This window comes from Fomitopsis serialis (assembly GCF_022376445.1).
Source record: "Fomitopsis serialis strain Sig1Antser10 chromosome Unknown B0H18scaffold_243, whole genome shotgun sequence".
Lineage (NCBI taxonomy): Eukaryota > Fungi > Basidiomycota > Agaricomycetes > Polyporales > Fomitopsidaceae > Fomitopsis > Fomitopsis serialis.
The window spans coordinates 33209-58635 of record NW_025955203.1 but is presented as its reverse complement, the minus strand read 5'-3'; the positions used below and the strand labels follow the sequence as shown (position 1 = coordinate 58635).

The 25427-nt window shown below is 56.5% G+C and overlaps 5 protein-coding genes across 5 annotated transcripts; 2 read left to right on the top strand and 3 right to left on the bottom strand.

The window, feature by feature from the left end:
• Window positions 1-238: 238 nt before the first annotated feature.
• B0H18DRAFT_1158264 (uncharacterized protein) lies at window positions 239-5729 on the bottom strand (the record flags this gene model as incomplete). Its single annotated transcript, XM_048035789.1, has 1 exon — window positions 239-5729. A coding segment is annotated over one exon (5491 nt), but the record flags the coding sequence as incomplete, so codon positions are not given.
• Window positions 5730-6545: 816 nt separating this feature from the next.
• Window positions 6546-7839, bottom strand: B0H18DRAFT_1217102 (uncharacterized protein; the record flags this gene model as incomplete). Its single annotated transcript, XM_048036685.1, has 3 exons — window positions 6546-7042; window positions 7475-7647; window positions 7699-7839. The coding sequence occupies 3 exons, from the start codon at window positions 7837-7839 to the stop codon at window positions 6952-6954; spliced, it is 405 nt and encodes a 134-aa protein (XP_047885403.1). The 3' UTR covers window positions 6546-6951.
• Window positions 7840-8182: 343 nt separating this feature from the next.
• On the top strand, window positions 8183-9996 carry B0H18DRAFT_1127276 (uncharacterized protein; the record flags this gene model as incomplete). The annotated part of the gene is made up of 3 exons (XM_048035271.1): window positions 8183-8255; window positions 8342-9568; window positions 9635-9996. 3 exons carry the CDS (start codon window positions 8183-8185, stop codon window positions 9994-9996), a joined length of 1662 nt encoding a protein of 553 aa, XP_047885402.1.
• Window positions 9997-17482: 7486 nt separating this feature from the next.
• B0H18DRAFT_890204 (uncharacterized protein) lies at window positions 17483-18442 on the bottom strand (the record flags this gene model as incomplete). Its single annotated transcript, XM_048041297.1, has 5 exons — window positions 17483-17660; window positions 17723-17835; window positions 17890-18015; window positions 18072-18197; window positions 18248-18442. Coding segments are annotated over 5 exons (738 nt in total), but the record flags the coding sequence as incomplete, so codon positions are not given.
• Window positions 18443-19938: 1496 nt separating this feature from the next.
• Window positions 19939-23694, top strand: B0H18DRAFT_942668 (uncharacterized protein). The gene is made up of 11 exons (XM_048041887.1): window positions 19939-19962; window positions 20034-20267; window positions 20326-20598; window positions 20812-21113; window positions 21177-21399; window positions 21471-21747; window positions 21807-22168; window positions 22229-22625; window positions 22696-22895; window positions 22948-23124; window positions 23189-23694. Exons 2-11 carry the CDS (start codon window positions 20034-20036, stop codon window positions 23621-23623), a joined length of 2880 nt encoding a protein of 959 aa, XP_047885400.1. The 5' UTR covers window positions 19939-19962; the 3' UTR covers window positions 23624-23694.
• Window positions 23695-25427: the final 1733 nt, after the last annotated feature.

Genomic DNA, 25427 nt, shown 5'->3' with positions numbered 1-25427 from the left:
ACCTGCCAACCCGCTTCGCCACCACCCTCCTCTGTGTGCGTGCGCGTTTCCTCACGCCTGGTGCGTCCGTCTTCCCTCCGCGTGGATGCTGTTCTCCCTGACGCTTGCCAGCCCCGCCTTGTCTCCCTCTTGGTCTCGCTATTACCAGCACATCCGTCGTCGAGCTCCCCCTTGCTCAGCTTCGAACTCGCGTCCCGGTTTGTGTCGCCACGACCATATACGCGTCTGGCTCTCGCACCTCGACACCACGGTACGTCCGCATCGTCCGCTGATAGTCCGTTTGGCTGGCTGACCTCGAGCAGGTTCACTTGTAAAATCGCGACTTCGCGACCGCCGTCCAGTGCGTACTCGCCCGTTTCCTCTCGCTCGGGCTGTCCATCCTTGGTCTGTGCGCACGAAGACATTCCCGGTTCGCCTTCCAGCCGCAGCGTGTACCTCGTGTCATTCTCGCCACTCCTCTCCTCAGTCACCTCCCCCTTACTCGGCTTCAGGCTCACGGTCTGCTCCGTCTCGCAGCGCGCGAGTCCACCTCTTGCTCTCTGACGCACGGGGTCCTCTTGCTTACTCTCGGGTCGCTCCGGGCCTCGCATCTCGGGCTCGGGCTTTCCTTTACTTGGCTCCAAGCTCCCGCCCTGTTTCGTCTCGTCGCGTGCACGTACGTCTTCGAGGTTCGCTTTCAGCCCATATGACTGGCTGATCTCGACCAAGTCCTCCTGCGGTAGCCCCTCGCCATCGCTATCCTTCGCGCGCGCGCCCGCTTTCCTACACTCGGTACGTCCGTTCTTTCCTGCCGTGCGTATCGATGTCCTTACTTGAACCTGTTGTCTCGCCGTCTCCTGCATCTCGCTCGGTTCGGTGTCTTCACCCGCGGGCTCGGACTCCCCATTACTCAGCGGCAGGCTCACGTCCTGGTCCGTCTCGCAGTACGCCCGCGCGTGGCCATCCGCCCCCAGTGGTTCGTCAGTTCCAGCTTCTCCGGTCGGTCCGTCTTCGCCTCGCATTTGCAGCGAGATTCCCTTGCCTGTCGCTTCCATATCCCCGGTAACTCGGCCCCTGGCCGTACTCTCGCTCGGTGAATGCTGCTCGCCGCCATCGCATCGTCCAACTGAAGTGCTCGCCCTTCCCCGGCCCAGACTTGCTACTAGCTCCTCGTCCCGTAGTACGTGCCAGTGGTCTTCCTGCTTCGATTTGGCTTGCTCCCCACTCGGCTCCAGACCTCGTGTCTCCTTGCATCCACCCTTTGCCTCAGGTGGCTCCTCATCTGATGCCTCTCGCGGACCGGGTTCGCTCAGTCCGCAACCGTCCACCTCCTCCGGCACCGTCAGTCCCAGCCGCTTGTTGTCAGACTCACTGGACTCATTCGCTGGACTACCGTTTCTCGCCATCGCGTCCCCCTTTGGGCGCTCGTTCAGCTCGCTCTCGACGCACGCGTCCGTCATGATCTGAGACCTGCTCCTCCCCTTCTCGCTGGCTAGCGTTCCGACTGGCTGTTCCCTCGCGGACCTCGCCTCATCGCTTCGCAACGATGCTTCGGGTTGGACTTGAGGTCCCATGGCGTATGCCGCCGTCCTACACCCAGTGCGCTCGCTAGACGGCTCGGAGTCTCCTTGACTCGTCTTGAAATGCCCTGGCTCGCCACGCCTGATACAAGGCGACTGAACACTTCCCTCCGCATCAACCCAGGCCCCGACCGCTGTACACGGCCTGCGATCCCCCTGCTTTGCTTGATCAATCCGCTGCTCCTTCGCGACCCGGGTTCGTGCAGCCTTCGTTCGCCTGTCCTCTAGTATCAAGCCCTCGTTCCACTTGCTTCGCCACCGCGTTGTCCCCCTCCTCTCCTCGTTGCCTCGGAGCTGTACAGGTCGCGGCGTGTGACAACCACCTCCTATCGCTCGACTACCTCCCGTCGCTTCCTGCAGCGCCTGTCGCTCGATAGTACCACCTGCGAACAGGCTGGATAGACCGGGTATCCCGTTTGACCTCGAGAAAAGTGAGCCAGCGCGTACCCCCGCCACGACTTGAGAGACTAGTCGCCCGGTAGTGAACTGCGCAGGCCCCGGTCCATACACTGCGACGGTCGTCGCCTTGGATCTTCTCCGACCTAGCTCCGCCTCTTCCGACAGGCCCTCGTCCACGTCACGGACCTCGGCATGCTCGCTCTCGACGGTATTACACCTCGTGTCCTGTAGCCCATCGACCCACATCGAACCGTTCGCCGTACGGGTCATACTGGCGCGTCCGCTCTCGTCCCTGATCCGCGTTGACCATCTGGGCGTGCGCGTCTGGTCTGCGTCCTGTCGCTCGACATCCTGGCAATCTACTTCTCCCGCCCCTTGTCTTATGGACTCCACATACCCTTCGGTCTCGCCTCGTTCCCTCCGGCAGGGGTCAACCTCGAGCCTCGTGCTCGGCATGGTTCGACTGTCCGTCTTCTCGCTTCCGTCCTCTGTCCCCCAACGTCCTCTGTTCCCTCCGTGCTGGGTACCCTGTTCATCTAGCCCCGAATCCGCCCATTCCGCACCCGCACGGTCTCGATACTGAGGTTCGCTGGCCGTTCCTTCCGCGCTGTGGCCTCCACTAGCTGCTGATCGTCTTGCCCATCGCCAGGCGGCCTCGATTATCGTCGCCATGCGCCTGAACATCCGTGTTCCCTCCGCCCGCTCCTCCCGTAGCTCCTGTTGCTCGTCCTGATCTGCAGTCCATTGTCCCGACGCCTCTCGGTTCTGTTCGTCCTCTCTTCGTTCCCTCCGGTGCACGGCACCCAGGACGCTTCCGCTTGCCGGCCTCGCAACTACTCGACTCTCCGTCTCGTCTCTCCCGCCCTCTATGCTCTGCTCCGTCCGGTTCCCTCCGCGCTGGATACCACGTTCACCCAGAACCGTCCATTCCGTGTCCGCACGCTCTCGGTACCTAGTTTCGCCAGCCGTTCCCTCTGCGCCGTGGGTTTCGCTGGTAGTCGCTGATTGTTTCGCCCATCGCCAGGCAGCCTTGATTATCGACATGCATCTGTACGTCCGCGTTCCTTCCGCGCAGTCCTCTCGTATCTCCTGTTGCCCGTCCTGACATGCGATCCATTGTCCCGACGCGTCTCGGTACTCCTTCCCCGTGACTGCTGGACTCTCGGTGCTCTCCAGTCCATCCTTGCGTCTTGTTTGACCAGACGCAATCAGCCCGCTTCCCGTGGCTTGAGAACAGGTATGCCGTGACTCTCGCGCGTCCGCAGTGGTTCCGATTGTTCTCCTGTCGTAGTTAGCGTTGAATTCGATGGACCCGACCTCTACCGCCCGGACAGTGCCTTCTCCACGATGAGTCCCCGTGCGTACGTACTCACTGCAGCCCGAGCTTCTCGTGAACACTCTGTCCCAGAGGTTTATTGACGTAGTACCAGTTGCACTCGAGCTCTCATAGGACTCGTGCTGTCGACCGTAATTCCGGCTTGCCTCCGCCGCCAGTCCCTCCGCCCGAGCCTCTGCTCGCCTGAGTCTTCCTTGCAGCGTTCCGCTCGCCATCGCCGAGCCCGCCGACTGGCCTCTGGTCGTGTCCTTATCGTCCTCCGGACCTGCTGGATCTTCGTGCTTGTACAGATACTCCAGTAACTCACTGGTGCTAAGAATTGCCCGTCCCTCCGTCCTCTCGAGCTCGAGCCGCCCCGGCTCATCGATGCAACGCCTCGCGAAGGTTCTCGCGCTCTGCCCAACAGGGTATCGCTCTTCTAATTCGCGTCGAGCCAGGTCGGATGGGTCTTGAAACCCGAGCTCGTACGGCTTGCCCGTCGTTCCTTCCGAGTCCGTTCTCGCTGGACGATTGTCGTAGCCAGATGCCAGTCGTCTCGCACCTCGCGAGCTGGCGCCACATGCAGGCAAGCCGCTGAGACGCCTCGCGGAAACCATACGCCTCCAGTCTGTGCCTTGAGTGTTTGTTTCAGCTAAGGGTAACACCGTCCGCTTCGCACGCGCGGGCTCGTGTGTCTCGCACGCTGCTCCCTCCGAGTCCGATCTTGCAGTGAGGTGGTCCTCAACCGTCGCTCCTTCTGCGCCTCGCCAAACAGAACAATACGCGGGCAAACTGCTAGTATTGAGGAGATGCGGGGAGTGCGAGAATACACGCGCCAAATCTTCGACTCGAGCGACCAGCGAGACGCCGGTAGGCTGTGCAGACCGTGGTTCGGGCGCTTGAGCGATCGTCTCTCGCCTGAGTCTTCTCTCCACTGACTCTGCCTGCAACGGCTTGTGATCCTCGCGCGAGCTCTCGTCGCACTCTCTCTCATCCATCGCGAACAGGATGCCTTGTCGAACACTCGCCAGGTCAGCACACTCCCAGCCGCCGTCGCGTCCATCACCGCTCCGCTGCGTGCCCAAAAGCGCCAGGTCGTCAACAACTCCGAGCTCGAACGCCTTCATCGCGTGCTCCCGCACACGCAGGCCAGATCTCGCCGAGGGAAGTGAACGTCCCGGGTACGCGTAGTCGGTGGAGGAAATCCCATAGGTGAGCGTCGTCAGATCTGTCGCTCGAGATACAACCTGTCTGAACTCCTGCGCTTCCTCCGCCTGTCGCTCCTGCTGTTCACACGCATCAAGCCCTTCCGCCGTCGCGCCATGCCGCCTTAGGGTATCTTGCCGAATGTCTGATGCGTGCGTCGCCTCCGTCTGCCCGCGTGGTGCACCTCGTGGAGCTGATATGAAGCCTTCGGCTTGCAAGGAGAGTGAATGGTTTGTCGTATGGGGTCCCCCGGTACGCCTATCCTCTAGCACTATCGTGGCGACTCGCCTGAACACCCGCGGCGCCTGCGCAGCTAGCTGATGTAGCCAGTTGTCTCCGAACTTGCAGACTCGTCTTGCCGCGGCCAAGAACTCTCCGACCTCCTTCTGTTCCCTGTTGCACGCGCTAATGGCTGCGCTTGAACCCTCACCGCCCGCCATCCTCTTCTCATCACGGCCTAGCTCGCCGTCGAAAACCCGGCCTTGCGCAATACCCGTCGCCACTAGATCCTTATGTGCGCGTCCTGTCCGCCGGAAGCCTTGCGCATGCGACCCTGGCTCGTCTCGTCCGCTCGACGCCCCGTCTGTGCCGCGTCCAGGTATCTCCGTGTTCCCGTGGTTTTCTCGTCCGGTGTCGCTTATACTCGAGCCCTCGTAGGTCCACGCTTTGTCGACTACGCGCGGCACATCCGTTCCTCCTCGACCTTTTCGAGTCGAAGCAAGTACATCGCCGAACGGGGTCGCCTGCCGGCTACTGACCACCGTAGGGGACATGTCGCTCGTCGTACCCATTTCGCTGGTGAGTCTAATCTCTGTCAAAGTGCATCGTGTTCGTCCTGACCGTCGTGCTTCCTCTATAGTCACCGCGTGAACTCCTCGGATCCCCTGTTCCGTTGCAACAATATGCTCCTGTACGTCCGCGTCCTGCGCCCTAGGCACTCCCATCCATTCACTCTGCTCCCTCGCGTACATAGTCTCGTGCTTGATGTCGATATTGCTCTCCGCCCCCGTTGCATGACTTCCCTGCTCGCGTGCTTGGAAGCTTCCTATTCCCCAGGATTCGCAGGTCGAGCCTCCCCGCGTGCGTGTACATCTTGCCGTCTCGAGCAGCACGAGGCCGGCGCTCGATTGACTGGCTCCGCCGAACAAGGTCGCTCGCTCATCTCTCGTCGTGACACGGTCGGAGAAGCTTGATAGATGCGAGGACAGTCGCGGAGGCAGAGTCGCCTGCTCGTCCTGCCCTCCATTCATCGCTTCGGATTGTCGACATTTGGATCCACTGGCTGGGTGCGTTACTGCTCGCTCCGGACTCCGAGTCGCGGGACTGATGTTTGCTCCCGAAGGTCCAACGCCGTTTGACTGCGTCTCGACCCATTCCGCTCTACCTCCCCGCGCTCGTCGACTCGCCCGGATGACCTAGCTGTCAGGCGCCGCGTCTCAAGGAAGGACTCGTCGACCGCATGGCACGAGCCGTCACCCGATGTGGTTGCCGATGCCCGTAGTGTACCGCTCGTATTGACTCCCCGAATACATGACCTAGTCACCGTAGTGCCTCCGGGTCTAATCGCTCGCTCGTAAGTGCTCGGGCTGTCGCCCGATCCCTCTCGTCCGGTAAGCGTGTCTATGTGAACGATAGCCTGAGATTGCCCGGCTACGTCTGTGCGCGTCCTCGCCATTTCCGCGGCAACTCCTCCATGGGCCCCTCGGTGAGAACCTGAGCGCGCAGAAGCCTGCTGTGCGTCCGCTGTCCTCGATCGACTGTAAGCTGCCGCCTCGACAACATGGGGGTGTTCTGCTGTTTGCATGAATACACCGTCGTATTGAGCAGTCCGAGTCGCTGCCTCCATGACAGGCCTGACGTGTACATTCGATGTCTCGCTTCGAGCCGCAGCTAAGTCTGCATGGCGCATCGGCAATACCAGTTCTGTGGGCAATGGAGTGAAAAGATGGTGGAAGGGGTGAAAATCAGCTCGCCCGTGGTGTACGCATGATGACGCGAAGCCAAAGGCTGAGCGGAGGAAGCGGGAACAGGGTACCACCCTCGCGGTGGGCTCCAGTTGTGTAGCTCGGGAGTGTAGTACCCCCGGGCGCGATGTTCGAGGGGCGGGCCAATCCATGGCTTCCAGGATGAAGGGAGGGTGTGTTGAAACGGGGGAATATGCATCTCGGAGGGGAGTAGTGCCAAAGACGGACCTCGTTGCCAAACCTCTGGCTCGCTGTCCCTATCCTCGGTCCTCCAGGCCTCGTCTACAGCTGTCATCCTGAGTCCTGACTCGTTCCGCTGCTCCCTCGCCTCTTCCGTGCTTCGTATCCTCAACCTCGCTTCTAGTCAACGGCTCCGAGTCGTACCGCGTTCAATCTCGTGCTCGTTCCGTGTTCTCGTTCTCGTTCTGTCTCCTTGTACCCGTTCCGACGTCCTATCATGAACTCTCGTAGTCGCTCGGCTCGTTGCGGAGTAGGCCAGCTCTGTTCCTTAGTCGCTAAGCTCGTTCCGCAGGTCGCTGTCCTCGTTTTGCTGGATCCTGTCTTCCTTCCGCTGGTTCGTATTCTTCTTCCGCTGGTTCCTAAGCTCGTTCCGCGAGTCCTTGGCCTAACCTGTACTCCTTCCGACTTGCCCTGATCTCGTAGTACTGGTGTTGCCCCAACTACGTGGCACTACTTCCGTCCGAATGATTCTCGATGGCCCGACTAGGTCGCTAATGACCAACTCGGGGAGATGCCCCCCAACTCCAGAAAATGTGATAGCAGCGAGACGAGCTGTGCTCGTAGTTGCCTAGATTCGGAGGGGGGAGAACTAACGTATGTACAAGTCTTCGTGGCACTGTATGCCGCCGAAGCTGACTAATAGTAGGTACTTGCTATATATGGTAAGTAATGCGAAATCGCGCGAAGTCCATCAAGTACAGTAGAGATGGGGTATCGGAAGGAATAGCGAAGGCTGTCAATGTGCTCGGAGGGAACGGCACTGACCAGATAGCCCAAAATAAGCGATATACGTACTGTCCGGGCCTATGTGGGAGGCACTCCCCACATCGCGGTCGTCGTCCTCCTTGATGTTGGCCAGGAAGAAGTCGAGCTGGCCGATGTACTCCTCGTACGCGTATCCGACGATCCTCGGCATTAGCGCGCCACCTCTTGCAGCAGCGACAATCGCGTCGCAGTTGTCGTACTTCAAGACGCGTCGGTTGTCATTATTCGAGTATAATGCATGTTTACTTACCAGAATCTTCCCCACTTTCTTGGTGAGGTCCAGAAGGTCGGCAGGCGACGCGTTCACCGCGGCCTTGAGGTGCGCTGCAAAGCGCTGCATCGTTTTGCGAGCCTTGGACGGGTCGCTGAAGTCGAACGTGGGGCAAGACATGGAAGCAAGACGGGAGTGCGAGACGAGAGAGAGGTGAGAGTGGCTGGCAGAGATGCGTATGAAAGGAAGTAGGACGAAACAGGCCAGTCCACAAGCGGTTCGTCTGAGTTTGATCGAGGTGATCGGCATCACGTGTCAGAACCTCCGTTCTGTGGCTTGCCACGTGAGCTGTGACGCGTCAGATTGATGGGTGGCTGACCGTCGCCTGGTCTTGTTTCGTCTTTTACTGCAGTGTACTGCGGTCTCAGTAGCCTTCGTAGCACGTTATCGTCAGATCAGGTGGTAAGTAATAACATGTGGACGTTTTGGAACCGCTTTAAAACGAACAGAATCTCCTTAGCAGATGTCCGGCAAGCGACCTTCCTCCCCAAGTTCCTCAGCTCCGGGCGCTGATAACAAGCGGGCCCGTATCATAGGTGAGTTGTGAATCCTTTGGGTATCACCCAATACACTGACAATGTCTAACCTGCTTGTTTTGCTCGCTTTGACAATCCGCGCCTAGACCGCCCCGGCTCAGGCACAAGAAAGGGGTCTGGGACGGGCAAAGATTATCTCGGGCCCGAGCGTCCCCGTCTTGCTCCCATCGGTGTCATAGCGCAAGACAGGACCGCCGCACCGCAGGCCGCCGCGCCTCGTGAGGCGATCGACTATGCGGGTCGCAACCGACCCCGCCTTGCTCCCATCAGTCTCGTCCCAGCGACGAGGACGGTCCCCGCCTCGGACGTCGGCGCGCCGCAAGGGCCGATCGACTACGCGGGTCGCAACCGACCCCGTCTTGCTCCCGTGAGTCTCGTCCCAGAGACGACGACAATCCCCGCCCCGGACGTCAGCGCGCCCCGAGTGCCGATCGACTACGCGGGTCGCAACCGACCCCGTCTTGCTCCGGTTGGTCTGGTCCCAGCGACGAGGACGGTCCCCGCCTCGGACGTCGGCGCGCCGCGAGGGCCGATCGACTACGCGGGTCGCAACCGACCCCGTCTTGCTCCCGTCAGTGTCGTCCCAGAGACGACGACGGTCCCCGCCTCGGAAGTCAGCGTGCCGCGAGGACCGATCGACTACGCGGGTCGCAACCGACCCCGCCTTGCTCCGTCGGTCTCGTCCCAGCGACGAGGACGGTCCCCGCCGGACGTCGCGCGCCGCGAGGCCGTCGACTACGCGGGTCGCAACCGACCCCGCCCTCCTCCCATCGGTCCCGTCCCAGTGCCCAGGACGGCCCACGCCTCGGACGACAACGTATCGCGTCCGTCGATTGACTACGCAGGGCGCTCTCGCCCGCGCCCTGCTCCCATCGCCTTGTACCCGCCGAAGAAGATGACCGCTGCCCTGGAGGCCAGCGCGCCGGGTGGGCCTACTGGTCAAGCTGGCCCCTCAGCTGGACCCTCCCGTCCCTACCCTGCCGACGGGAGGCCCGCTGAGGCCCCAACAGCCTCCCTGGCGGTCAAGACGGGCGGTGGAGCTCCGGAGCCCGGAGCCATTGATGGGGAACCGAACCTACCCTCAGACGGTGACGGCGTCTCGCAGAGACAGATACCACGCCCCCCCCATCCATACCGACTGAAGATGATGAGCCTTCAAAAGAAGCACTCGCAGAAGGGCAAGCAAGTCGTCGAGACGAACCAAGGCGGACAGGCCAGTCCCAGGCAGACACCTTCTCCGCCAGCCACTCCTCCTCCTCAGTCCGGCCCGTCGAGAGCACCCTCTGTGGCGTCCAGTTCCGAGCCTTCTTCAGGTATGTAGAGTTTGACCATTTTCTCGTGTGCCTGTTGATTTAACTCATTCACTTACCACCCTCCAGACTCTGACGCAGGTCCGGGGCCGGTCGAAGTCAAGAACAACCGCGAGTGGTACAAGGTTCAAGCCATCGAGTTAGCCTACCAAAATGAGAAGAAACAGTGGAGGTTCTGGGTGAGCTGGGAAGGCTGGCAGCCTCGGTCGAACAGCGAACTGGCCTGGACGGACGTGAAGTGCCTGGAGGCCCTCCCCATCTATATGGATAGCGCGGTCGAGCACATACTCGACAAACGAAACGTCAATGGCAAGTGGGAGTATTTCATTCACTGGAGGGACACCAGCGAAGATTTCGATGTATGGGTCTCGAAGGACTTTTTGAGGGACACCACCTTGTTGACGTTGTATGAAGACTCGTTGCGACGCTGAATTCCCGTCTTGTATTTCCTCGTACCTGTACCGTCTCAATGCGATTGGTTTAGGCTGCTTAGATATAGATCGATGAGGAGCTGACCGCTTTAGATGATTCAGGACGAACAGGACGGTGAGGTCTCACCGCGTTGGACAACGACAGCCTTCCACCGCCACCGTGTGGGCGAGGAAAACTCGTTACTCCATACTAGCGTCATTCAACCAGCAACTCAATCCATTCAGCCAACACCATCAACTATTCAGCCGATCCCACCCACATTCGAGCCGGCGGATGCAACGTTGCTTGCAAGACGGTGAGACTTCACCGCGTTAGCCACCGATTCACTTCTGCCTCGACCGAGCGGAAAACTCGAGCTTGTACACACTATTCCGTATTACCTAGTAAGATTTCGAACGTATCCAGCCGATTTCATTGTTTGTCCAGCCGACGTATGCGTTATCGGACTGAACGCTGCGATAGACAAGGCCGTGCTCCAAGACGGTGACGCCTCACCGCGTTATACCATGACTCCCTTCCACAGTCACCGCGAGGGCGGGTAGGACTTATGCCCATCGTTTTTGTTCTTCAATCAAACATTCTATTTATCAAGCCCACCCCACTGGCCGCGTAGCCGATCCTACCGACATTCGAGCCGACGGATGCAACGTTGCTTGCAAGACGGTGAGACGTCACCGCGTTAGCCACCGATTCACTTCTGCCTCGACCGAGCGGAAAACTCGAGCTTGTACACACTATTCCGTATTACCTAGTAAGCTTTCGAACGTATCCAGCCGACTGCATTGTTTGTCCAGCCGACGTATGCGTTATCGGACTGAACGCTGCGATAGACAAGGCCGTGCTCCAAGACGGTGACGCCTCACCGCGTTATACCATGACTCCCTTCCACAGTCACCGCGAGGGCGGGTAGGACTTATGCCCATCGTTTTTGTTCTTCAATCAAACATTCTATTTATCAAGCCCACCCCACTGGCCGCGTAGCCGATCCTACCGACATTCGAGCCGACGGATGCAACGTTGCTTGCAAGACGGTGAGACTTCACCGCGTTAGCCACCGATTCACTTCTGCCTCGACCGAGCGGAAAACTCGAGCTTGTACACACTATTCCGTATTACCTAGTAAGATTTCGAACGTATCCAGCCGACTGCATTGTTTGTCCAGCCGACGTATGCGTTATCGGACTGAACGCTGCGATAGACAAGGCCGTGCTCCAAGACGGTGACGCCTCACCGCGTTATACAATGACTCCCTTCCACAGTCACCGCGAGGGCGGGTAGGACTTATGCCCATCGTTTTTGTTCTTCAATCAAACATTCTATTTATCAAGCCCACCCCACTGGCCACCTAGCCGATCCAACCGACATTCGAGCTCAACGCCGCGATAGACGACGCTACCCGGCAAGACGGCGACGCCTCACCGCGTTAGATGACGACCCCCTTCGACCACCATTGCGGGGGTGAGCAAGATTGGTATACACCAGCTTGATATTTTCTTGACATCTATGCCTGCCCAGCAGATGCATCCCAGTCCATCTCCACGGTAGTCCGGGCGACGCACACAAGACGGCACCCGACGCAGCCAAGCTGAAGCCTACCAGCGGCCCATTCCTCACCGCGCTGTAATATTCATAGCGACGCCCACCAATACGCAAGATGGCGGGGCCCGTCCAAGGCGGCTGTCCTCCTTCAATAGGCCAGCCGACGCGTTAGCCTCGGCGGCCGACGCCCATTTCATCAAAACATTGGTATCCGAGTACCCCGCAAATTGTTACAGCATTCACGTATTACTACTGATCCACCATACAAAAGTTGCACCTCGGCTCATGGATCATCGTCCTATTGGCCGAGTCGTCGGCCGCCGTAGGCTACCCCGATGGTGTTCCACGAGACTGCGCGTCGGCCATAGGATGACTATGCGTGAGAAAGAGCTGCTTGGTGTGTCCCACTGACTTGAGCTTCGCTACATGTGTTGGCAAGCCCTGCCAGTGCTACAGTGCTTACTACTTCTCTAATAGTATCAAGTACCTCATGTGTCTCAAATTCTCACACAAGCTGGGTCCGAGGCCTCGCCATACAGTATCACACTCACGTTTGTCAATTGCATCACCGATAGCGTGGATGGCAGTGCGCCACTGGTAAGGCCGCGGAGGTCCGTTGGCATGCAAGAAGGTTAACGTTAAAGCAGGCATGAGTACGTGGGATATGACAGCAGCTTGCTTATGTCCGCGGTGAGCCAGCAGTCCGGGACGTGCTAAACGGGACCGCTCATCTCGAAGTACGGCAGACTGGGGGAAAAGAAGCAACGAGGCGGAATCACCTCAAGTTGATGGTACATACTACTATGCAGTGAGTCTGCAATCTCATGAAGATGATTCGTGCTATCTCACGCACGGATAGGCACCGGACCCACACCAGTGGGGGCCAGTGGCTCCATCCAGGATCTCGCCATATCACTTCTCATGAGCGTGCTTCCGCTGGGAGAAAGTGCACACCTCAAGGCAGCCACGGCAACGTCCATAGATTCGGTTTGCCTTGCGAAGACTCCGAGGCTTGCGCCTAATATATGTCTCTCAAGACGTCCCGAACTGCTGTGTAACCCCCGCGTTGACCGCTATGTTCTCTGTGCCCGTCCTCGTTGCACAGGTTGTCTCTTCGGCTCTGCACTTCGCTCTGCCGCCTAGTTGGTCTCTCTTCGAACCGCAAACGCCGCTGCAGCGTTTTGGACACGATGGTTTTGTCGCTCCGCCGATTGAGGTGACGAAGTCCATTGCTATCGTAGGCGGTGGCAGCGGCGGGCTTGCCGCTCTCAAGACAATCCTGGATGTCGTAAATGACTACAACGAGAACTGGGAAGTCGTGCTCTTCGAGCAACATAGAGGTCTGGGTGGAGTATGGCTCCCTGACCCTCCAGGACACAATCCGGAATACCCGGAACTTCCTGACTCGCCAACCTATCCCCTCTTGCACGTCAATACGGCACACCCTAGCATGACTTATCCTCATGTTCCGTTCCCTCCGGGTACTGATCTATACCCTGGATGGGACGCGCAGCGCCAGTACCACGTGGATTACGCGACCCAGTTCGACTTGTGGCCCTACGTTCACCTAAACCACACCGTCGTCTCTGCCCAGTGGCATGGGCACGACGACTTCGGCGACTGGCACGTCGAAGTGCACTCTCCTCCGGTAGACGGAAACGCTGAAGATGTGGTGTTGAAGCGCACGTTTGACCACCTCGTCGTCGCTAACGGCCACAACCACTACCCGCGCATCCCGGAGTGGAATGGGACTGACGACTGGCTCGCGTATCCGCGCCCTGGCTTGCCCAAGCGACAGCTCTTGCATTCTATCTACTACCGGGAACCCGAGAACTACAGAGGCCAGACGGTGGTCATTGTCGGCACGGGGCCAAGCGGGCGGGACATCGCTCTCCAAGTATGCACTTTGACAACTGTGAGTGACAGCCATCGTACGATTAGAAATAATGCGCTCACAACGCTCAGCAGGCGTACCAGGTCGTCAGAGAGAACGCGACCACTACTCCAGGAGCAAACGTGATCGAGAAGCCGGAGATCGCGTACTTCACGCCGGACGGCATTGTCTTCGCGGACGGCTCGGTCGTCGAGGGCGTCGACACCGTCTTCCTCGCGACCGGGTACGAGTTCCGCGTGCCCTTCCTCAGCGCGCCGCACGCATCCACGCTAGTCACCGACCGCGACTCGCAAGAAACCTCGTCCACCGCGCAACAGCTCACGACGAACCTACGGTACATCTACCCGCTCTACCAGCACGTATTCAGTCTCGCGCCCTCCGTGCCGCCCACCGCGCTCGCGTTCCTCGGGCTGCCCATCCTCACCGCGAACTGTCCCTCGGACTACGCACAGGGCATGTACGTCGCGCACGCGCTCGCGAACGCGTCGCTCCTCCCGCCGCGCGAGCAGATGCTTCAAGAGCTCCTCGACAGGGAAGAGGCGCTCCGCGAGAAGGGCTTCGACCCCTACTTCGTCGGGCACCGCCTGCAGAACGACAACGAGGCGCAGACGTACCAGAACAACATCGTCGCGTACCTCAAGAAGCAGGGCGCGATCCCGGACGACGGCAAGCCGTACGTGGAGGAGTGGAGGCGGATGGGCCGCGAGCAGAACTTTTTGATCCAACGGGGCTGGAAACGGATACAGGCGCAGGGCGAGGAGGAGCGCTGGCTGCGGGGCGTGCGCACGGAGGATCAGTGGGCTGCCCTGCTGCAGAAGATCGCCGAATGGCAAAGCAGGTGGGAGAAGGATAACGGTATTACGGTGGATGTAGTTACACTGCAGGATTACGAGTGGTAAACGGGATGCATCATTAGGGTCCTTGTAGTATCTAGGGAGTGGTTGCGAAGCATGGTGATACCAGCTTTGGCGTTGGAATGTATTAATGGTAGACTCTAAAAATTGCTTCTGTAATCGGGTATAGAGTGGATATTTCGTAAGTGTCGATTCCTGAAGCTCGAACGGCATCCCATCGCGATAGACGAGTAATGCAGACCTGACACGGAATGAGGGCATCTTCCCGTCCATAGTGCGAGAGACTTACTTAGCGGCATTCAGTCTCGCGGAGTGGCCAAGAGCGTACGCTCGAGGGCGTCCACGTCGTGTTCCGACACCATCTCAACGACGGGCTCGCCCTGCTCTGGACGCGAAACGACGCGGGCCCACTTGTACCGGAAAATGTCCCACTGTTGTCCCCCATGCAGCTGTACGCCGATGTAGTGAAGGGCCGGGATATACCGTGCGATGGCGGCAGCATATCGCACGACCGACGCATCGTCGAGCGGTATGGTGAAGGCCAAGCTAAAAGAGATGGCACGGAGTCGTAGCGAGCTTAAAATGTGGCAAAACTTGTCCTAATGGTCGTGGCAATGGTCAACATTCAGTGCAATAGAACCTGGTGGGCACGCACTATGACACACCGCATGTGGTCGGGGCACGGTACGCGCCCGTCCGAGCCCTGCACGCAATGCAATTGCAGAACGCGGAGCGAGGACGCAGTCGCAGCTACCCACTCAAGCAGGTTCTGCTGTAAGCGGCAGCTGAGGACCACGGGCGAAGACTGTCGCAGGAAGTCTTGGGTATCGTTAGCGTACTGGTCGACCGTCCAGTGCACCGAAGCTGTGTTCGCGGAGTAGTGGAGATGGCGGACGGGTCGGCCGACGGGGAGAGGTGAAGAGATGGAGACGAAGTCGAGATTCCGCCAATGATTTGCAGTCACGGGGATGGATGTGGAAGGGACGCGGCAGCTGTGGTCGAGTACCTTGAGGCGGCGCACGTTGGGAAAGGCGCGAGCGAAGTGGGCTCGACTGTTCATGAAGAACTCCGTGTCGCCCTGCAGCTCTAGGCTCTCGACAGCAGGCCAGACCGTATCTAATTTGAGTGCTAGAATGACGCCTGGATGGGCGGACAGTTTGACTGTCGTTAACGATGTGGTGAAGTTTCCCGAGGACCGATCTTCGCCTCCGTTGAGAACGACATCCGACTGCCGAATGCAACATTCGAACTTTCGGGGCCGGCTCTTCAGGCGCGAAAGCACCCCGATAGTGGCATCGTCCGTCGAAACGAAACGGATGTCGTCGAGGCGTGTGAGTTCTGCAACTGCATCTCCTAGCTGGGGGACCTCGGAGAAGACACCTTCTGCATCGAAGATGGAGAGCTGCCGCAAGCGAGTGCTGAGTTCGATGACCAGGGCTAGCTGCGACGCGGCGGAGTAGTCCATGATGCGATTCTCCTCGTACAAGTCCGATTGCCTTGTCAAGCCAGGTAGAAATCTGAACGCGTCTCTTTCAATCTTCAGAGATGTGAGAAGAGGCATGCGACGCGGAACGTCCGCGAGCATGAAAGCGCAGAATCCAACCAGCTGCTCTTTGTCGCCGCCATGGACAAGTGGGAGCTCCCACTGGTCTATCACCACATCTGACAGCAAATACGGTAGGACAAGTGCCTGCGCTGTGCGGCACGTTTCTGATAGATGCAGTACATCGAATCGCTCGACTTGCGACAGAATCATGCCTAGGATGTCATCGTTGAGCAATAGTATGCTGCGCCGGCGAACTTGAAATGCGGAGCTGTCTGAAGCACGTTAATCACTACAATTCGTTTCACTTGAGACCAGGCTCACTCTAGGTCATGCGAATCGCATCATGTCCCCGCCCAAAAATAGATAGCAGCAGCAAATCAGTGTTAGAGATGTCATGACATTCCAAAGGGACGTACGAAAACCTCAGGGGCGATGGGATATGGTCTATATTTGAAGCCAATAGACCGCTCCCAAGCCCTCAATGACATTGCGGAATGCACACAGGACAGAGATCACAGCTATTGAAGAAGGGCAAGCCAAGCCAGCGGTTGAGCCTCGACGGTGTTGCTCAGCGCTCAGCAGTCGACTGAAGGCGACCTGCCTCCTTGCAAGCCAGTGGTTTGTTTGTTTCGATGGTTAAGTCGACTGTGCGGAGTTGGCTAATAAGTTGATCTCCGAAATGCGCGTGTACATCTCGTGGCGCGCGACGCGACGTCGAAGTCCTGTAAGTATTCGCGAGGTCGCCTCTGTCAGTGTGAGTGATACTTAGCAGTGTAGATATATCTCACATCTTCGGTATGTGGTATTAATGCTGCACCTGCCGTTGCGAGCGCTGAATTAATATTGCTGGCCCTTTTCATTATCCAGCATAGCATCATAGTCCTGGTATTATCCTCGTCCAGAGTCTTGTAAGAAAAGGTGGGGTTCGGTGAACTATGATGAATATTTTTCTCGCAGTCATGAATTAGAAAAACCGAATGCTGATGAGGCTTGGTCCGGGTCGAGCCAATGAGTCTCCAGTTACAGCTGTGGCACGTGAGCGGACTTATGAGGGGAGTAAGTCCGAGCGTTCTGCCAAGGCCCAATCAGCTCGTACACCGCCAAAATTTCGACGGGTGGTGGCGAGGTAGTCACCGGCTTGGGGATACTACCTCAAGGCTATGTGTCGCCGGCATCGCCACCATGTGGACGCCAGACTTCATCGGGGATGGCTCCGGACCGGACCCAGTCGATGTGGTCACCATATATTACGGCCTGGTGTCGCCTACGTTGTAACCCATGTACGATACATGTAGTCAGAGTCCTTTCCCTTACCTGCATTGCCAGATGGTCACTGCCTGGCAATTTTGCTGATCCCCATGCAGCGAGTTCGCCGACTGTCACCTGTATTATTATATACAATATAGCAATTCATACAGCAGGCATACACACGACTGTTATGGTGGTGTACACGAAACCAGCAACCTCCTGACTGGCTTGCTTGCCACGAGCACGTCAGATAGGTTTCCATATTATTTGTTTCAGTGCTCCCTCGTAGCAATGGCCTGGTACAATAGGTGCCATTGTATCAGGATCTATTATGAATACCATGCGCAATTGGCTAATACATCGACGGCGACAGAACATGAAGCTATCCGCCCTCCGACTCGGAGTCAGGCCGGAGCACTATCTATGACAGCAGCACTCGCATTGCTGATAGCATGCGAGCGACCTTCTAAGATATCGTCGACCTCCTGCTGCAGTTCATCCACCTCATCCTCAAGGTCGTCAACCTCATGATCGTCCTGTCCATGCTTCTTGCGATCCTTGTCGAGAACGTGGCGCAAGCCCCTGAAGAGATACATGAGGTGTGAGGCGTGAACAGTGGTGAGCAATGAGACTCAAGTACGCACTTGATCCACTTGCGTTCATTGCCAGCGGCCTTTTTGCGCAGCGCCGCGAGCTCATCATCGATTCGGTCCCAGAAATGCGGACCACGATTCTCACGGACCATGTACACCGCACGCTAGTAGAGATGAAATGAGATCACCGAGCTATCAGCCATGATTTGAGTACTTACCATGAGAGCAACACGGGCACATAGCGGAACGCTGGCCTCGCACTTAGTATTCTTGATCAATACCATCGTGAGCTTATAGATGGTCTGGTGGTTTGAGGGGGTAATGCCTATGGTGCTCAAACGAAGCTGGCAGGCGGGACAGTCAGTTACCGCTTTTGCACATTTGTCAGCAGTGAACGTACCAATTTCTTGAATGCAGCTCGAATCGCGGTGAAGGCGTCCGACACCGCCTTAACGATCTTCTTCCAGTTAGCAGCATTACGCTCAATCCCAGTCGGTATGTCGAACCGCAAAATGCGTATGATATCCTGACCGTATTCATTGTGAGACGGTAGATCGTAAGACACGACTCACTTACCAACACATGGTTAACAGGGGTTTGACCTTTATACGCACTGATCTTGCTCGAGAGCATGACGGCGACAGCATAGTGGCTGATGTTGGTCTGCAGCTCCTTCGATGGCGACCAAGGAGGCATCGACATCATGATGCTGTCGAGTTTCTTCTCGAGTTGTAGTCCCTGCGAGTAGAGCTTGACTTGACGTGTGCCCGGGTCGCTCTAAGTGACGTACTGTCAGCTCGTCTTCGGTATCAGAGGAGGATATAATAAGGATTACCAATGCGAACGACTCCAGCTCAGCCTGCTGCTCGCCTCGGAGCCCCTTGCGTTGGCCGTACCTCTTGGCATAAGCCAATTGATTGCCAGAGCTAGTCGTGACAGCTGCTACAGTGGCCTCCACAGTGGCCGCGTTCGCTGACAGTACCGTGGCAGCAGGCTCCGAGCTTGAAGTCAGACCTGGTTCATCCTGAGGACGATCCACGCCCTCGTCATCGAGGCCAGCTTGCATACGTTGTCGTTTGTTGGCGCGACGTGGTGTTGTCGGAGGTGTGTCCTCTTCCATGGCAGCCCTTGCGGAGTCGAACACGTCAGCATGGCCGTCTGCAGGAGAAGAATGGCGTGTCGAAGTCATGGCTCAGTCAGGCAGTGAAGGAGACGATTGAAGATGAAGTTGGTGAGCAAAATGGAGAGAGAACTTGGGCGGATTTATGTTCGGGCGCACCTCACTGTTGATATATCCACTTCGGTAGTCTCGGGTTTAATTCGTCTTCAAGCAATTCAAATTGGCTTGCCACGCCCGACGAACAATGGCTGAAACGCAAGCTCGAGGTGACAGGTGAAGCTGTCAGCGAAGGTTGCTAAGCAACTGAAACTGAAAGAACCACGGTCACTTCACTTCACGACACACTGCAGACCGTCGTAGCGGACATTCTCCAGGCGCAGAGTCCACTATGCCTTCAGCCCGCAAGGCGGTCGCAGGCTGTAAGCATCTATTGACCGATCAATTGACTGTTTGGACTCACATTGAATTGGAGGTTTCACTGAATCGGAGGATGGCAAGAAGATACATTGCCGGGTATGTCTGGCACATGATCCTCTCCAACGCAACGCATGGATGAAACGCGAGTCTCAGAAGACGCACCTTAATTCTCTGGGTCACCGACGTGCTTGTGAAGCGGAGGATGCGGGGCGTATACAACAAAAGATGTCTGCTGCTCGGGCAGCCGCGGGGACAGCTGAAACGGTGACACTGCGTTCAGTCGATGTTTCCCAGTCTGGGCCCAGCACATATCAGGCTTCGTTACACCGTACCGCGGCAGAGGCTGCAATGTGGGATGGTTTTGAGAGGAACGGTGCTGACTTCGGAATCGATGACTTGGCGCAAGACACGGACACTGCAGCCACAGCCACGCGCGAGAGGCTTGAACGCGAGGCCGAGACATTCGGCCTATGGAATCCACGGCTTGCAGCTGCAGAGACCGGGTTTGGAGAGACGGAAAACGATGAGATGCTTAGAGAGTTGTTGGGCGACGATCCAGAAGGCGATGATATATTGGCTGAGTTGTTGAAAAACGCCGGTAAGCCTGGGCACCCTCGAGTTGGTGTTCACACTTTAACTCGGGCGTATAGCACTGTTGCATGACGAACCTGAGATAAATGGCCATCCTTTGGATCAGCCCGAAAACGCGGAGAACTCATCAACTCGTTGTTGGCTTCCATATGAATCAAAAGTGGTGAGTATTCCGTCAGGAGAGTCATACATACTGTACTCACATTTCTTCTTTGTTCTTGTCCGACCTTGCAGATGTTTCTCTTGGACTTGATTGATAATCTTCCCCGCCTACGGATATCAAGCTCATTGATGCGTGTCCTATTGTGGGTTCTGAAGGAGATGGGAGTGCGCGATGTACCATCCTTGGATCGGCTGCGAAAGGTGCAGAAACGGCTTCGAGGCTCAAGCGGTGTCGCGTCGCTTGATTGTGTCTCAGTTCGTGGCAATCGGTTCACAATCAACGACCCTGTCGAATTGGTCGCAAAGGTGAGGTCTATTTGTACTGAGAAATGTTGTCTGAGCACGAGTTGAATTGCTACTATAGGACTATGCAAATCCACTCACCGTTCCGCACCTTGAGCGCTACATTGTCGACCCATGCGGGAAGATCAGTGAAGTCTTTCATGCCCAGAAATGGCATCACGACGTACCATCGCACATCCTGAGTCCTATGTACAATGACCGGCAGCGAAATCAACACTTCTATGTCAACGAGTTGGCTTGTATGCAAGATGGGACCTTCGTTATACCCGTTCGGTGGGTGATGCGAAGCGCAGGCGATCTCCGAGCTGACGCGTATCGCGTGAGCATATCCTTTGTGAGTCGATAACTGAATGTGTCGTACATACCTGTTGATTCAAGTTGGTCATATTGTGTGATTGGACGACTAGGATGGGATTGCATCTGTGCATGATCAAGATTCAACAGAGTCCATCAAAGCATGCGACCTGGCAGAGAATTACCTTTCGCTCGAGGAGAGTCAAAAATTACCCTCGCGCTGGAGCAGTACGTGATTCAAGTATGACCGGAGATCTTGATGACGACTCCGCCTCTTCCAATAGACTCTGTTGATGCCGAATACCCAGCAAAGATGCCAAACCCTCTTCGTGATATTGCCAAGGGACGCCCGCTCTACACCAGCTTCATCGACTATTTCAGCGACGATGTCTCAGGAAATCGCTCAAAATCCTGGAACAAGCACTGGAATGCGTACATGACTCATCGGAACCTTCCGCGCCGTCTACTTCAACAAGAGTTCCATACTCATTTTGTGTCGACCTCGCAGCATGCAAGCATCGCGGAACAGTTCTTCGAAGCTAAGAAGCGATTAGAGTGAGTCATTGTTGCAGTTACCAGCTCACCGGGTGCATCCCAAGTCCATGTCACTGATGCAAGAATCAGATCGACGCACACCAACCCCGTCATTGTCTTTGATGCCACAACGCAAGAGGAGGCTGCCCTTCGCATCTACGCAAATGCAGAGGCGTCAGACAATCCCGTGTCCAGTGAGGTCGCGTCGCACATAGGCGGGCAGGGGAATCTTCTCTGTCGGAAGTGTGATGCTGGCGGGACTGACAGAGAAAAGGAAAGTAATGATGGATTCGAAAAGCTTTTCTCCGTGCGTCATTTATCTCGGTTTTGCTGGGAATACACTTTGTGTCAGAGGTTGATTCGCATGATGTGCTATAGCCCGGCAACTTACGGAACAAGGATGCGATCATAGAGCAACTCATACACCAGATATTTGAGGCCTGTTCTGGAGTCGCAAAACGTGTTCAGACATCGCAGACGGAGACTGGAGTCAAGGACACTTACACGCAATACTTCATTGAGAAGATCATTGACGAAGCCCGCACCCTTCGGGATATGCAACCTGAGATGACTCTCGATGAAGTCCAGCAGTTCCTATGGGCGAAGCATGAGCCGAACATGAAGGAGATGCTCAGTCCGTTTCTCACCCTGGAAGGTCGGTCTGATAGAGTTCACGTCATGTGCACTTCAAAGTCACTGACTGCGAGGTCGTAGGTTTCGACCCGTCGCAGGATACCCCTATCGAGCTTCTACACACAATCCTGCTTGGTCTAGTCAAATACGCCTGGCATCCGACGCACACGAAGTGGAACACCAAACAGAAACAGACATATGCTTTACGCCTCCAGGCAACAAACCGGGATGGTTTGTCCGTCCACCCTATTCGCGCTAACTATGTCATGCAGTACGCAAACTCCTTGATTGGTCGCCAGCTGAAGACAATCATCCAGACCGCTGTCTTCCATGTCCATGACCTCGTAGATCCAACAGAATTTCAGCTATGGAAGGTCGTCGGAGAACTCGCTGTGCTTTTGTGGTTTACGGAGATATCAGAGACGAACCTCGAGCAATATCTGGTATGTAATACTTCTCCGTATGTCGCATTTCTGCTGCTATGACTGATCAGTCTGTATCAGGCTGATGTGCAGGTTGCGATTGCCAACGTCCTCGACGTCTTTGCAGGAATGGACCCGAGCAAACTGTTAGAGAAGATCAAGTTACATCTACTCAATCACATTTGCAAGGATATCCGTCGATTTGGTCCTCTGCTGAACGAGATGACAGAGTCCTTCGAGTGCTTCAACGCCATCTTCCGTGCGTGTTCTGTTCTATCAAACCATCTCGCTCCAAGCCGTGATATTGCGAACCAATTTGGCGACCTCGAGGGCTTCAAGCACCGCTTGACTGGTGGGTGGTGGGCCGACGATGAAGGCGGATGGATCCGTGCTGGGACTGGAGTACGGGACTTCATGCAGACGCGCCCCATGCTCCAGACACTACTCGGGTGGTCTGATCCTGAGGGGCTCGCACCAGGTACGTTGATTCTAAGCTGTGATTATGTCATTGAGTCGGGTTCGACAGCTGCGCTCATACTCTATCACAGGCACTATCAAGCTCGCGCCTCTTCCTGCTGGTTGTCGCCACCGCCCGGAAGTCAACCTCCTCGAGACTGACGCCGCGCATGCGTTGAATCTCGGAACGTATGAAGACACAACTCGCTGGCTTCGTTGCACATCTGCCGTCTCACAGAGCAGTGACGAATGCTTCCTACAGTCGTGGATATATGCTGACTCCCCAATCGATGTACGTGTTATGTCATTTTGCGATCATGGTCCTTATCCGAGATGATCATCAGGGACAACCAATAACTGGGCGCATTGCTGGCATCTTCGCGCGTGGTATGCCGAACGCCGAGGAAGCAATTGCTGTCCTTGACGTATACCATGTCTCGTCTCAGCGTCATGATGTCTATGGCATGCCTGTCCTAATCCGGCGGCAAGGAGAGGCTCAATCGGTGATTGTACTCGTCAAGGTGTGTCACCATATCTGTCGCTCTAACACTATAGAGACTGCATAGTACTCATAACTCGACGTAGAACCTCAAGTTCAAGTACAACGTTCAGCACGACTGCGCAAATGGGAGATGTTCTCCCAGTGGCGCACGGCCGCGTATGCAAGAACGACGGGCCACAACAATCATGGAAGACTTCATTGAACACGGTGAACTCGATCATTGGATCATCAACACCCTCAGCTTCCATAATGCGCACTTGATACGGGACATGTTACCGCGCTCGCTCTGGGCGCCCATTGCACTCCACGAAGACCGAGAGGTCAAGCATATCGAATTTGCGACAGCCTTACGAGAGCAACGACACACGAAACGCGCAGCGCAGAAAGCGAAGGCTGAAGCGAAGAAAGCAGCAAACCAAGCCGAGCGTGATAATGGGATGGCAAACGGCGAGCCGAGTCGTCCGAGAAAACGCAAGCGACAGTCCGGGGTTGATATAGGAATGGACATAGATACTTGACTGATATCACTACGCTTACGTGCATGTAGTCTACACCGGGATTCAATGATAACCTGCAAGGTGTTTGCGTCACGGTATCGGGCTGTTTCGCACCCAGTTCACCTTCGAGCTGCAGGCACTAGCATATGCCTGGATAAAGCAAGGTCAGTAGCTGGCTCTGAGGAGAATTTTCGAACGGCTGAGATCCGCATCGCTACATAGTCAGAATGTATTCCTCATATGGGTACTGGCTCGATTAACTGCTGTCAGGCGTCCGATCCTCAAGCTCACGGAGACATGTTTCCCGGCTGGCATCCATATAGCAGCACAGCCGGTCACTATATTTCCAAAAACGGTATCTACAACGTGACGGCTGTGCTGTCTCCGCCCGACAGTCTACGTGGCCCTGGGCTGTCATCACGATATTTTGACTACGTATGGGAAATTTGGCGGTGTACGCCGAATAAGTACCCGTGGGAACTTGTCTAGGCCCATGGCCCCATGCGAGTGTTATCGCGGCAGCATACCGGCTGCAAAGAAATTGGGAAAACTCGCTGCGGCGGCCACAGACATCGTGTCTGAATCAATAAGCAGCCTGCAGTATTTGGCCTTCGCACGCTGTCGATGTAAAACAGTGCGCTATGTCGTTGTGTCTACGTAACTTACAAGTGGAACGGGCATTGCTTCAAACAATTGTAGCTCGATGTGTCGCCCGTCTGATGTGGGGTTCAATCCGGTTCGACATTGACTCGCAATAGCTCGTAATCAACGACCGCACCGTTGATTTGGCCATCATCATATGACTCCCTAATCACCGAGGGTCGAGATGCAATCAATCGAATGAACCCTGGGTGTGACCCTGAGGGGTCAGATAAGTAGCTGCACACGGCCCGCGGCGGTACCGACGATGTGAGTCGCTCGAAACGCACGGACCGCGTGTCGACGTCGACGAGCAAGTACGACGGCCTTCTTGATAAAGATGAGTGCGTATCTCACCAACATGACGTTTGACAGATCGGGATGTCAAAACCGGAAATATCATCGCTCGCGCTTGACACGGTACATAGACCCTTGGTCCGAGTCGTTGGTTGTGTCACTTCTTCCTCCACCACGTCCTTCAAGCGTTTGGTCTGCCAGGCAAAATGGACATAGGGAGGGACCAGCTCTTCAGTCATTGGTCCACGAGCATACCAGGACCTGCTCAGTATGTCTATGCTCAGGCGCAAAGGGCTCACAACCAGAGCCTCTCCATGCTGACTGCAGCACGAGACAAAATCAAGTATGTCCAACCTACACACACGTAACATATTCTGAACTCACAACAAACGTAGTTTCGCGGACTCTACGCTGCTTTACCCTCCGGGAGTCGCTGCGCTGTCGATCCTTGTATTCCTGGTACAGTTGGCACTGCATGTTCGCACCCAGAAGAAGGCGTACGCGAAGCTTGCTCAGTCCGAACCTTCGCCCATCTCTGAGCCTCTCCATGCTCCAGAAGAGAGTGAAAACGCGTCTGCATTGGTAAAACACGTCAAGGAACACGGGGGCGTCGTCCTCGTCGCGTTCAACGTATTGCGGGCCGCGTCAACCCTGGCGCTCCTGGGCATGTCCATCTACAGCGCGACCGAGTCCTTGGTCCACTCTGCAACCCTGGAGCCTCAGAGCCTCGAGATCGTTTTCCACGTTGGCACTTGTGTAACCTACGTGAGCGACCGTCCGCCTTGCTCTCACGCGCGTACGACAACGCTGACCGTGTTGTCCAGGTGTACGCATCAGCGCTCGGCATCACCTCGCTGCTTGCTGGTCCCGTCCTGAGCACGACAGCTGT